Source organism: Saccopteryx bilineata, chromosome 5 (assembly GCF_036850765.1).
Source record: "Saccopteryx bilineata isolate mSacBil1 chromosome 5, mSacBil1_pri_phased_curated, whole genome shotgun sequence".
NCBI classification, from domain to species: Eukaryota; Metazoa; Chordata; class Mammalia; order Chiroptera; family Emballonuridae; genus Saccopteryx; species Saccopteryx bilineata.
This window is the reverse complement of record NC_089494.1, coordinates 148,889,755-148,902,150: the sequence shown is the minus strand read 5'-3', so window position 1 is coordinate 148,902,150 and position 12,396 is coordinate 148,889,755. Positions and strand designations below refer to the sequence as shown.

The 12,396-nt window shown below is 44.2% G+C and overlaps 1 protein-coding gene across 8 annotated transcripts in view; it reads left to right on the top strand.

Annotated features, from left to right (window-relative positions):
• The window catches only part of SFMBT2 (Scm like with four mbt domains 2), a 251,723-nt gene that overhangs the window by 35,620 nt on the left and 203,707 nt on the right, over window positions 1-12,396 (top strand). For 5 of the 8 annotated variants that reach the window (XM_066279374.1, XM_066279369.1, XM_066279372.1 and 2 more), the window contains 2 exons: window positions 8,013-8,110; window positions 10,000-10,240. The exons of 2 other annotated variants lie outside the window; for them this stretch is intronic. In XM_066279374.1, coding sequence (XP_066135471.1) covers window positions 8,013-8,110; window positions 10,000-10,240 — 339 coding nt within the window. The remainder of the gene's footprint in view (window positions 1-8,012; window positions 8,111-9,999; window positions 10,241-12,396) is intronic. One more of the 8 variants, XM_066279375.1, reaches the window with a different exon arrangement.

Genomic DNA, 12,396 nt, shown 5'->3' with positions numbered 1-12,396 from the left:
GAGAGAATCTCAGGAGTAGGAAAGATAGCCTTGTCGCCTCTCCTGCTCGCCTTGCCGCTGGCAGCTGGTGTGCACTGGGCACGTGGGAGAATGGGGCACTCTGGGTGTGCGGGCAAGTGGGGTGCTCTGGGCGTGTGGGCGAGTGGGACGTTCAGGGCAGGTGCCCGAATGGGGTGCTCTGGGCACCGGTGGCTGGGGACTCTCACTCGCAGTGCGCGGGCCACTGGGGACGCTGGCGGTGCAAGGGAGCTCGCTCTGCGACCGGACTGCGGCATGGGGTGCGGTTTCTCATGGCAGGCCGGCGGCTGCTCGCAGTGCTCAGGCTGCTGCTCCCCGAGTGTGGGCGGGCAGTTGCACACGCGGGTTGACTCACCACAGGCGCACTCCCTCCTCGGCTTGAATGATCGTCCTTGTGGTAGTTAGCTTCCTCCACACCCTTAGCTCTGACTCGTCTCTCCGATTTAAGTGATAACAGTCCTTTCGCTTTCAGTTTGTGTGGAACTCCGGAATGCTCCGAGGATAAATTTTTCTGTTTCTAGTTGATAAATTTGTTGAGATTTGGGGGAGATCTGTCGGACGCGCTGCTCACGGCGCCATTTCCGTGACGTCACTCCAGTTATTCTTTTATTTTAGGATAAATATGTCTTTAAAAAGTTGTTTTGTTTGCTGAGTGAGGTTATTTTTCCTCTTTAGGAGTCCCAGATTTTCACCATATTTTTGTTGTATACACACCTGACGTCTATGACTGCATTGCTTTCAATGGTATGTTTTCAAAACTGTCTAAATGGCAACTGTGTGTTGACTTTTCATTTTCAGAAAGCTGCAGGGTCTTTCTAGCTGAAATAAATTCTGAAACTTATTAATAATTTGGCGTCAGGAAAATTATTTGTACTGAATTCCTGGTGGGCGGTCCTATGAATGGGGAGGTGTGTGCACCAGAACGGGCCACGCCAAACGCCCATCATCACTGTGCTCACTGCTTGGTTAGTTCTTTGTTCATATCTGAAAGAGAACTAGCAGTTCTAAACAACTCTAAATTATCTTAACATTTTTCTAAAATTGGTTGACCTTTTTCCCCCATTTGACTAATCTGTCCTATCTCCTTGGAATTTCCATTTAGACTTGTGTGGTGAGGAGACTTTTAAGTTTTGCCATACAGACAGATGTTCCTAAAGAGGAAATCAGTTTAAAGCAGGATCTAAACCTTTGTAGGGAGCAGAGGCTGACTTCGAGAAACTCAGATATAGTTTTAGAATTTTAGACTTTTTTTTTTTTACAGTGATAGAGAGTCAAAGATAGGGACAGACTGGAGCGGAGAGAGATGAGAAGCATCAATTATTAGCTTTTCATTGTGACACCTTAGTTGTTCATTGATTACTTTCTCATATGTGTCTTGACCGTGGGGCTGCAGCAGACTGAGTAACTCCTTGCTCAAGCCAGCAACCTTGGGTCCAAGCTGGTGAGCTTTGCTCATGCCAGATGAGCCCACGCTCAAGCTGGTGACCTCGGGGTCTTGAACCTGAGTTCTCCGCATTCTAGTCTGATGCTCTATCCACTGCACCACCGCCCAGTCAGGCGGATTTTAGACTTTTAAGAACATACTCAAGTAGGAGTTGTCAAGTAGTTTATTTTCCCAAGTGGTTCCCTTTTCACCTGTTAATACATGAAATGTCTTCTGTCTGCCGTCAGTTGTGTGGCTAGTTAGTTCTGGGACCAACTGTAACGTGCTTAGGGTTGAATGGTATCTTGGTCCTTTTCCTGGGAGCGATTCAGATGAGCAGGAGAAAGCATTTAAATTGATCATTCTTCTTCATCTGGTTGTGAGTTGACTCAAATGAGGGACAGTAAGCACATGACCCTATGATCATGGCATATGCTCTCTTAAGTACATTGCATGTGTTGGCATTAAGTCTTCCACAACCCGTGAAATAGCAGATGAAATTAGAAAAGGAGGAGTTACCTGGCTCTTGTGTTCAAGCCAGGATTTCATCTCAGGCATCCTGAGGTTCTAGAACCTTATGCTTTGAAACACGGAGCTGTGCCTGCCCTTCAGCGCAGGGAGAAGTCACCTGTGATACATAAGCATGCATAAACACACACACACACTCACACACACTCACTTTATGGGAGACAGCAACAACTTAGATTCTTTCTTTTCCTCTCCTCCGCTTGTCTCTCAACCCTTCTCCCCGTGTGTTACAAGACACACGACTGCACCTCCCTGACACCTGACCACACGTAAGTGCCTATAGCTCTCTCTCTTTTTTTTTTTTTTTTTTTGTATTTTTCCGAAGTTAGAAGTGGGGAGGCAGTCAGACAGACTCCGGCATGCGCCTGACCAGAATCCTCTGGGCATGCCCACTGGGGGGCAATGTTCTGCCCATCTGGGGCATTGCTCAGTGCCGCAGGCACCATTCTAGTGCCTGAAGTGGAGGCCATGGAGCCATCCTCAGTGCCTGGGTCAACTTTGCTCCAATGGAGCCTTGGCTGCGGGAAGGGAAGAGAGAGACGGAGAGGAAGGAGAGGGGGAGGGGTGGAGAAGCAGATGGGTGCTTCTCCTGTGTGCCCTGACCGGGAATTGACCCCGGGACTTCCACATGCCGCGCGGCGCTCTACCACTGAGCTAACTGGCCAGGGTCTATAGCTTTTTTTGAACCAAATCAGTGGGCCAAACGATGAAGTCCAACCTGCTTGCTTTTCATGTTTTTTGATCCTGTGTTTTCGGTTCCTTTGTCCCCAAGCCTAGCTGTTGTGATTCTCACACTGATGATCCATCACTCAGAAATGAAAACTTCAGCTTAAAACAAGGTTTCTGAGTCTTATTAACAGTTTTCTCATGTTTGGTTTTGCCTCTTTTCCTAAGGAAAGCTCAAATAGTTGGGGTCAGTAATTGACTCTTGAGTCCCCTGGATGAAATAGAATGATCTCTCCCCCGGGATGCCCTGGGGTAAGCAGGGGCAGACGAGCTGAAAGCCTTTCCAGCGGACAGGATGGCCAGGAACACACAGAAGGGCATCGACCAAATCCGGCCTTCCGGAACTGTGGGCTTCCTCAGCTGCCGTGGTAAAAGCAAGCAAAACACCGTGCTGCTCTAGAGATAAATAGATTTCTAGGCATAATTTTTCCAACACAGCTAAATGTAATTTCCTGATGAAGTCTGTACATAAAGTGATGTTTCACATTTACCTTGGGCAAGCCTGAGTAACAAGAATTATTCTGGAAATGTGGGCTTGATATTTTGGGGGTGGTGGTTGTATTAGGACATGTCAGCTGGAGTTCTACCGGCTTTTGTATTCAGAAGGAAATGAATCAACATCCTAATTAGAGAAATTCAAATCTCTGACTCTTCATGGTGGGAAGGAACTACTGTAGTTTTATGTGACTCTGTTGTATCCCCTTTAAAAAATCTCCTTTAGATAGTTGTTGCCTCCCCTGGCTAGGATATTAGGTCATTTTTACATGTGTTCTTTTTTTCTGTAAAGACTCTGAGTGTCTGGGTAGCTGAGATACCTGTGAGGACCTCTGTGTTCAGGTGACTGTCCCCTCCTCCCTGGTGTGGCCCTGCAGCTATGAACTGAGATCTAGGATTGGCTTTGGACGGTCCTATCTGACTTAACGTGATGTGTTTAATATACTCACAATGCAACTTTTTCCTAGAACTTCTAATAGTATGAATGGACTATCATCAGCTAAAATTACAAAGATTTAATGTCTCCCTTTTTGTTTCCACTTAAAAAAAATTCTAGCATAGAAGAAAGTGCTCTGTAAGGTTTTGTTCATTTCCAACTTGCCAATTCTCCATTTTTTTTTTATTAGGTAGTGGTTATGGGCTTTAATATTCAGCCTCGCAAAGGTTAGCCTTTTTTCATATTATAAAATTGTGCAACCCATGATTTGATTACTTATAAAAAGGTGTATGAGCCATTTGTTCATTCTGTTTTTCACTGTAAAGTAGCTTGCACTCCAACTTTTAGTAAGGTATTCCTTTTCTATTTATTATGAAATATTCTAGCCACATAAATAGCCTTCTGTTTTCTTAGTAGCTTTTCATAGTCTGTTTTCATTACATCATTGGGCAATGCCTCCAACTGGTTCATTTACAGTGGAGGGAGATTGTCAGAGTTTCCTTGATAAAATGTTTATGGGCTGAAGAGATTTATGAATCAGTGGTAAATATTTGCTCTGGGTTTATGAGACCTCCACTCATAAACATTGTGTGTGTTTATCTATTTATTGCTCATTGAAATGTCTTTAGAGAATCAGCTGCTTGGGGCACATGCAGTGGAGGAAGTGTTAATAAATCACAGATTTGAAAAGGCGGTATTGTGAGGAACCCTACATTTTGTATCAGATTTTATTGTTAAAACAGCACATTCAAAGTTACCAGTGCTGGGCATAAAGGTTTTTAAAGATTTTAATCCCATTCTAAGCCTGACTTTTGGGGTGCTTACTGAAGTATTTTCTTAGACAGCTGAGAGTGTCAGCTTTCTTCAGCACTGTTCTCAATGATGCACAACTGGGAGTCACAACAGTGCTTTTCCTTTCTTGCTTAACTCGAATGAATGAATAACTGAGTGAGCTTGAAAGCAGCTACCACCCACTATATTGGAAGAAGAGATTGGAGACATAGCTTGTAATGAATTAAAATTTGGTGGAAACAAACTTTGTGTGTGTGTGTGTGTGTGTGTGTGTGAGACAGAGACAGAGAGAGGGACAGATAGGAACAGACAGACAGGAAGGGAGAGAGATGAGAAGCATTAATTCCTCATTGTGGCTCCTTAATTCATTGATTGCTTTCTTATATGTGCCTTAACTGGGGGCCTTTAGGAGGGCTACAGCACAGAGAGTAACTGAGAAAGGGAGAGGAGCAGGAAGCATCAACTTCCATATGTGCCTTGACCAGGCAAGCCCAGGGTTTTGAACTGGTGACCTTAGCGTTCCAGGTTGACACTTTATCTGCTGCGCCACCACAGGTCAGTCAGGGATGGTCTAAATTGAGGCTGTGGTCTTACTCTGACTACTGCTTCGAAGTGATAGACTCACCGTGCCATTTTCAGTCATGGTGATGAGGTTCATTGAGGCATTTTAATCAAGGCTGCTGCTGGGAGGTTCCTAACAGCTCAGTTGCGGACATTTCTGATGTGAAGAAACTGATCGCTCACTGAGAGACCCTGTTCCATTTTGGGGCTGCTGAAATTCTAAAGAAATGTTCACCCAGGAGCTCTCCAGTACTGCCTGCCCCCAAAGCCCAGGACTGAGCTTTATGCCCATGTCCTCGCTCTGGTTCTCTCTTCCTTTACAGGCAGGCCTCAGGGGCTCTACCCATTCTGTTCTTCTCTCGAAGATGGCTGCTGCCTTCAGCCCCATGTTTTCTCGTTGTCTGACTTGGCTCTGGAATGTTCTAGGGCTCACTGGTGCAGAAAGACGGAGAAGTCAACTTTGGAGTCTCCAGATGGAGAAGGAGGTGGTGGTGGTGAATGTAGAGAGACGTCTGATTTACGATATGGACAGAAGAATGACACAGAAAGGTGCTTCGTATGAGTTCCAGCCTTGAAATTGGACAGTTTGTGTTGACCTTCTGCCTCCTTGGCCAGACAGTTGTGGGACTGTGGTGGCTCCCGGCTCTCTGGGCCCCATCATCTCTTCTGTGAAATGGTGCTATAGTATCCATCTCTCAGGGTTTTTGGAAGGAGAAAATTAGTGATAGATGTAAGCAATCAGCATAGAGCCGACACCTCAGTCCGGCAGGGCTCTTACGACCTTGCTGTGTTGGTGTGTGGTCACTTTGTGGAGCTGGAAAGTTGAGCTGAGCCTGGATAGTGCAAAGAATAAAGTGTGACAAGTTAGCTATCAACAGGTACTGTGCCTGGTCCCCTGGACAAATAAATAGTGCTTCTGTGATGTCTCTGGTTAGTGGATCAAAAAATGAACTTGGTAATCAGTGTCCACTGCTGCTTGGAGTAAAAGAACTGTGGGAAGAGCTGTTGGGTGACGCTCAGCTGTGTTTTCCAGAATACGACCGCTTTCTCTTTGGATCTGCCCTACTGAGTCTTGGTGTCTGGAAACCAGCTGGCATCCTTGTAGCTGGTGGCTGCAGGAGCCTCTGGCTTTTTCCAGGGCATGCTTTTCTGATAAAGGGTATTAAGTCCCTGGGGGAAGCAATGCTGGGAGGGATACAAGGGGAGGGTTTCTCTTCAGATGGCTTTCTATGTTCTTGGACATTTGATTATAAACCACCTGATGGGAGTACAATTTGAGGAGACAATTTTCAGCAACTTCGATCTAGAAGACAAATTGAAGGTAACTTCCTTTTCGCTTAGCATCTTCTGACTTTACAAAAATTACTCTTTTATCATTTTTTGGAACTATGCAGAATACCACAAGAAAATTACTTTTCCAACTTCTAATTTAAGAATTTTTAATAGAAACAAGTAGTGATAGATAGATTCCAAGAACAAGGCTTTCTCTCTTAGACCCACCCAGTGCTCACCCCCGGCCCACCTGCAATATTTGTTCTTGGCTATTGAAGTAGCCTTTTGCTAGTGGAAGGTACACGCTTGCAAAAGAGAATCTGAATTTTTGGAGCTCTTACTTAACTGCATGTTTTTTTTTTTTTTTTGTATTTTTCTGAAGCTGGAAACGGGGAGAGACAGTCAGACAGACTCCCGCATGCGCCCGACCGGGATCCACCCGGCACGCCCACCAGGGGCGATGCTCTGCCCACCAGGGGGCGATGCTCTGCCCCTCCGGGGCATCGCTCTGCCGTGACCAGAGCCACTCTAGTGCCTGGGGCAGAGGCCAAGGAGCCATCCCCAGCGCCGGGGCCATCTTTGCTCCAATGGAGCCTTGGCTGCGGGAGGGGAAGAGAGAGACAGAGAGGAGGGGGGGGTGGAGAAACAAATGGGCGCTTCTCCTATGTGCCCTGGCCGGGAATCGAACCCGGGTCCCCCGCACGCCAGGCCGACACTCCACTGCTGAGCCAACTGGCCAGGGCCTTAACTGCATGTTTGGACAGTGTTACTTCTGTATGTTCTTTCCTTATGATAGTCTTACAAATAGGTAGAAGCAAGGTTTACAGGTGATCATTTGTTTCCATTTGAAATTGTGACATAACATTTATGTTATCTGTACTGTATCTTAAAATGAGTTATTTGGTATTTTTCAGCTATATAGATTGTCTTACTTTTACAGTCTTGAATGTTGGGGGAATTACTTGATTTCCTTCAGAGCCAAAATATAGGGATCATTTTAAGAGCCATGTGCATTTGATTTTATTTTTCCTTGATCCTTGTAATTGGAGAAACTCATGTTCTGTTGGTTTCTACTCGTGTGCCTCACTCAGAGAGCTCCGTCACGGCCGATGGCAGGACAATGGACCGTGGACTGGGCTGGCATCGAGGGTTTGTTTCATAGTTGGTTGGTTTCTGTCCCTAATTTGCCAAGTATCCTCACACACTTGAACAGTCCTTTTGGGCCTCATTTTCCCCCCTTGCAATGACATCAGTGCTTTCCAAAGTCCCTTATGGCACTAACTGTCCATGCTGTTTCTTTATAATCCCCAGCTGTAGAAAGCAAGCAGCCAGGGGACAAAGGGGCTGATGCTGTATATATAGCATGGTGTTTACTTAGCACTCATTGTTTCCTTTGCTTTGTCCTCCAGTCGCCCCAAAGGATGCAGTGCCCTGATAGCCAGTTCCAGACTGTTACACTAACATGCAGCAACGATGCTATGAAACAAATCTCATTTCATTCACCTAAGAGCTCTTAATATTACCCTTGATTTTGTCAGGGTATCCAAGAAGACTTTCTTCAGTGTTTCCTTTCATTAGCCACCATCCCTAAAGTCAGCTAATTAAAACTATGAAAAGAATTTGACAATATCTTCAGAAACCACTGAATTCATTCATTTCTTACATTAAGAATTTTCTGGTCTCCATCGGAGGCCAGTGCCTTTGTAGTCTTCACTCTAGCATTGAAATTCTCGTGCTTTCTGTTTGGTTTTGGTCTTTCAGCAGAAGAAGGTTCAGGCTTGGAGGAAACTGGCTTTAACTGGGGAGAGTACTTGGAAGAAACCGGTGCCAGTGCGGCTCCTCACACATCGTTCAAACATGTACGTGACCTTCTTTCTCTTTCTGCTCTGCGTTTGGAGGGTGGGAGGGAACCTGCAGGAAGATGCCAAACCCACTGGAAGACAGGGAATAAGAAGAGATGAGGAATACAGCCAAGGTTTCTTAAAGAAGAGATGGGGAAGTTTGTTTGCTTTTCACAGGTAGCTCAGGTTCAGGTGGGCCTGGCTGTTAGGGTTCATTCATCCAACACAGGGCTGGGCCCAGAGAGGCTGCTGAGTGGGTGGGAAATATTGTGTAATTTTAACCTTGTCCTTATCTCAAAATGCTCAACTTGACGGACGTGGCCCTTGCACACAGCCTGAGACAGGTAAGACTGATTAAAATAAATAAAAGCCAGCAAACTAGGTAAGTAGGTATAGTGTGTAATGTCTTCTTAGGAGGTGTAATGACTATATTTTTACTTTGGATTGATGTTTTTATTTTGAAAGAACACATAGTCTTTTGTGGGCAGCTGAGTCAAATTAGAAGAAATATCATAAATATTCAGGGAACATTTACATCAAGCCAAAAAAAATATCATTCTTAACAAGGATTCCTTTGAACAGTGGAAATAGCTTGTCCAAAAGAGTGCAAGTCCCAGAAAATAAAAAACGGAGTTTTTATCAGGTTTTTGTTTCCACATGAGATTTTGGCAATATACTGTTAGCAAGAAAAGATGATTTCTAAGACCTGAGTTTTTTGGCATGACTGTTGCTTTCACTGGAAAGGAAAATTTAATTCTGAGAAAGTTTTTTTCCCCTACTGGGCTCCCCAGGGCAAAGAATCAGCTTGAGTATCATTAGCAGATCGGAGCATTTTCTCAACCTGTTCTTTCTTTTGGCTTTCTTGCTGAAATAGGAAGTCAGAACTTTGATTCTTTATTTTAATGCAACATTTTATTCTGTTTAGTGGTGAAATGTTCTTTTGAAAAGGAATTTAAAATCTTATTAAATTTGCATGACCTTATAAAAGCAGATCACATTCCCAATTCTCTTTTTATACCAACATTTACAGTGTTAAAATTATTAGTTTATCACGAATGTGGTTGTGGCTATTTAGTGAAACCCAGTGGTGAATATTAAAACATAACAGAACTACAATTCACCTGGCATACAACATGTGTATGATTCTGTAAAGCTTCTTGTGATTTGGGATGACTTGCTTAGGTTCCTTGAGGCAGTTCAGGAAAAAGATATTGATTGACAACTTTTTCTTCTTTGCCGATAAAGAATTAGTACCTTTCCATACAGAGTAACTCATGTTCTCTTTAATCCAGTCTGTTCTTTCACCTCCCCTCTAATCACAATATTACAGGAAGCAGAGTGTCCTCAGGCCTGTGTGCTAGGTGTCAAAGAGAAGCATCTTTGGTCCCATGAGCAAGCCATTTTTAATTTCATTGTCCCTTAAGAAGCTGCAACTCACGGACATCAGATACTTTAACATTGGGATGTCTGCCAGGCTGGAAAGCTTCTTTTGGGAAGGAAGGGTGGAAAATATTAATAGATGATAATCCTTCATTAATAAAAAAGAAAATCTACCTGTAATTACTGATTTCGAAGTAGCCACCAGCCACCTGGTGCTTTTGAGCATGTGGAAAGGGTGTTGTCCAGACAAGGGTGTGCTGTAAGTGTATGACGCACACCAGATATCAGATACTTCATTGAAAAAGAAGTATGTAAAATATCTCCTTAATATATTTTACATTATTACATCTTGAAATGATGATACTTGGGATGTATTGGGTTAAATGAAATGATTATTAAAATTAATTTTATCTGTTTTATCTCATTTTTTAGTGTGGCTACTAGGAAATTTAGAGTCACAGTTTTTAATCTTCTGCATGTATGTGTCCAGTTTAATAATGGGTTTCCTGTGTTTCTGGTTCCTTAAGGTGGAAATCAGCATTCAGAGCAACTTCCAGCCTGGGATGAAATTGGAAGTGGCCAATAAGAACAACCCGGACACATACTGGGTGGCCACCGTTATCACTACCTGCGGGCAGCTGCTGCTTCTGCGCTACTGTGGTTATGGGGAGGACCGTCGGGCCGATTTCTGGTGTGACGTAGTGATAGCCGACCTGCACCCTGTGGGGTGGTGCACACAGAACAACAAGGTCCTGATGCCCCCGGAGGGTAAGCTCCCTGCTGGCTCACGGTTCAGAGCCTTGGGGTTTACAGGCCATCCTAATTCATGATGCTTGCGGGGAAAACCTTACAGAGCTTTCATAACTGATGTGTAGTGGGAAGGTCTAGCACTTTAAAAGATTGCTGAAGTTCTATTAACTTGAGGATGCCAGAGTGAGCGGGAACTTGGTTGCATTTTTGGATGTCAGAGCTGATCCTGACTGCTGAGCCAACCATGGCCTTTAGGAGACAAAAGCTCTGGAGCCTGATTTTGAAGGTAGGAAAGGAAGCTGAAGGGAGGCCGAGAATGAGGTCTTGTTTTCCATTGGTGATGAATTATGTTGCTTTTCTTTTGCTTTAGAGACTTGACATTTTGAACAGTGCTGCAGAACATCTGAAATAGGTCTAAGTTTCAATGTCTTCTTGTGGGGAGACTCAGGGTGTGGAACATGCAGAAAACTCAACAGATGAGGAGACAAGACATTGCTTTTGAGGGAGTTGTCATAGCTTATATAGATAAGATCCATTTAGTTGCTTGAAAACAGTGACAATTTGCCTGACTGGTGGTGTCACAGTGGATAGAGGGTTGACCTGGAATACTGAGGTCCCAGGTTTGAAATCCTGAGGTCACTGGTTTGAGCACTGGCTCATCCAGCTTGAGCATGGGCTTACCAGCTTGAACATGGACTCATCAACATGATTCCAATGTTGCTGACTTGAGCCCAAGGTCGTTGGCTTGAGCAAGGGGTCATGGCTTGACTGGAGCCCCCTACCCCCCCGTCAAGGCACATATGAGAAAGCAATCAACTGCAATTACGAGTTGATGCTTCTTCTCTCTCAGTTCCTCTGTCTTTCTCTCTCAAAACAAATAAACAAACTGGCAATTTTATCCCCTCCCCACCAGAGGACATGTGGCAATGTTTGTAAGCATTTTTGGCTGTGAAAGGGAAAGAGGGATGAGCTCCTTGTGTCTGGTCGGAGGAGGCCTGGATGCTGCCGAACATCCTACAGTGCAGAAGACAGCTCCCCAAACCCCAACAAAGAATTATTGGGCTCAAACCAATGGTTGAGAAGCCATGCCGTAAAAGAATGGGGCAGCACCTTACCAATACATTAAAGAAATTCATCCAATCCTGTAAGTGAGAAAAACTGAGTCATTAAATACTTGAATCTCAACACACTGTCTTCTGTGTTTCATTATCTGATGGTGGCAGCAGTTATACTTGAAGGCTTCTGATGCTAATTCTCAAGCATGTGTAATGCCTTCTTAGTACCTGGCTGCCACTTTTAACTTGGAATGGATATTTTTATTTTGAAGTGACATGTAAAGTTTGAGAAGAGAATTCCAGGGTTCGTCGTGTCCACCATACTCACAATTACTTTTGTCCTTAAAAGCATTTGAATTTTATTTTCCTTTTGAAGTTCTGATGCATTGTTTTTCTGATAAGTGGGAATGGTTGACAGCTTTTTACTACTATTTTTTGTGTGTCATTAAGAGCCTGCTCAATAGTGGGGTCATAATAAATGCATGGAGTTTGAGTTGCATTAATGGGACACATGTAAGGGTTGCAGTGGCTACCTTTGCCTCAGCTGTCACCTTGACCCATTTTTGTCTCAGAAGAAAGAGAGCCCCTTCTTTCTTTCTGTCTTCCTTTGGGTCTTTGCACCTCTCTTCTCCTGTGCCTGGAACCTCTTCCTCACCTTGTCCTCCTCCGGCTGGCCGCTTATCTTATCACTGTCTCTGGCTACTGCGGTCAATGTAACCTTGTCTTTGCTCACAGGGCTTCATGTGCCCTTAATGTAGCTCATGTTTGTAACTGTGCCCTCCATTTCTTTTTTTAATGAGATATAATTCACATACTACAAAATTCATCTCTGAAGTTGAATGATTTTTTAGTATAGTCACCAGGTTGTGCAACCATTGTCACTGTCTAATTTCAGAGCATTTCCGTCAGCCCGTAAATAAACCAGTGCATGGTCACTCTCCTTTCCCTCCGCCCCCCCAGACCTTGGCAGTGAGCACTAACCTCCTTTCTGTTACTATAAACTTGTTTATTCTGGACATTTTCCATACATGAAATGATATATTATGTGGCCTTTGTGTTTAGCTACTTTTACCTCAGCGGGTTGCAGTCGGAGTTCATTCATGTTGTAGCACATATCAG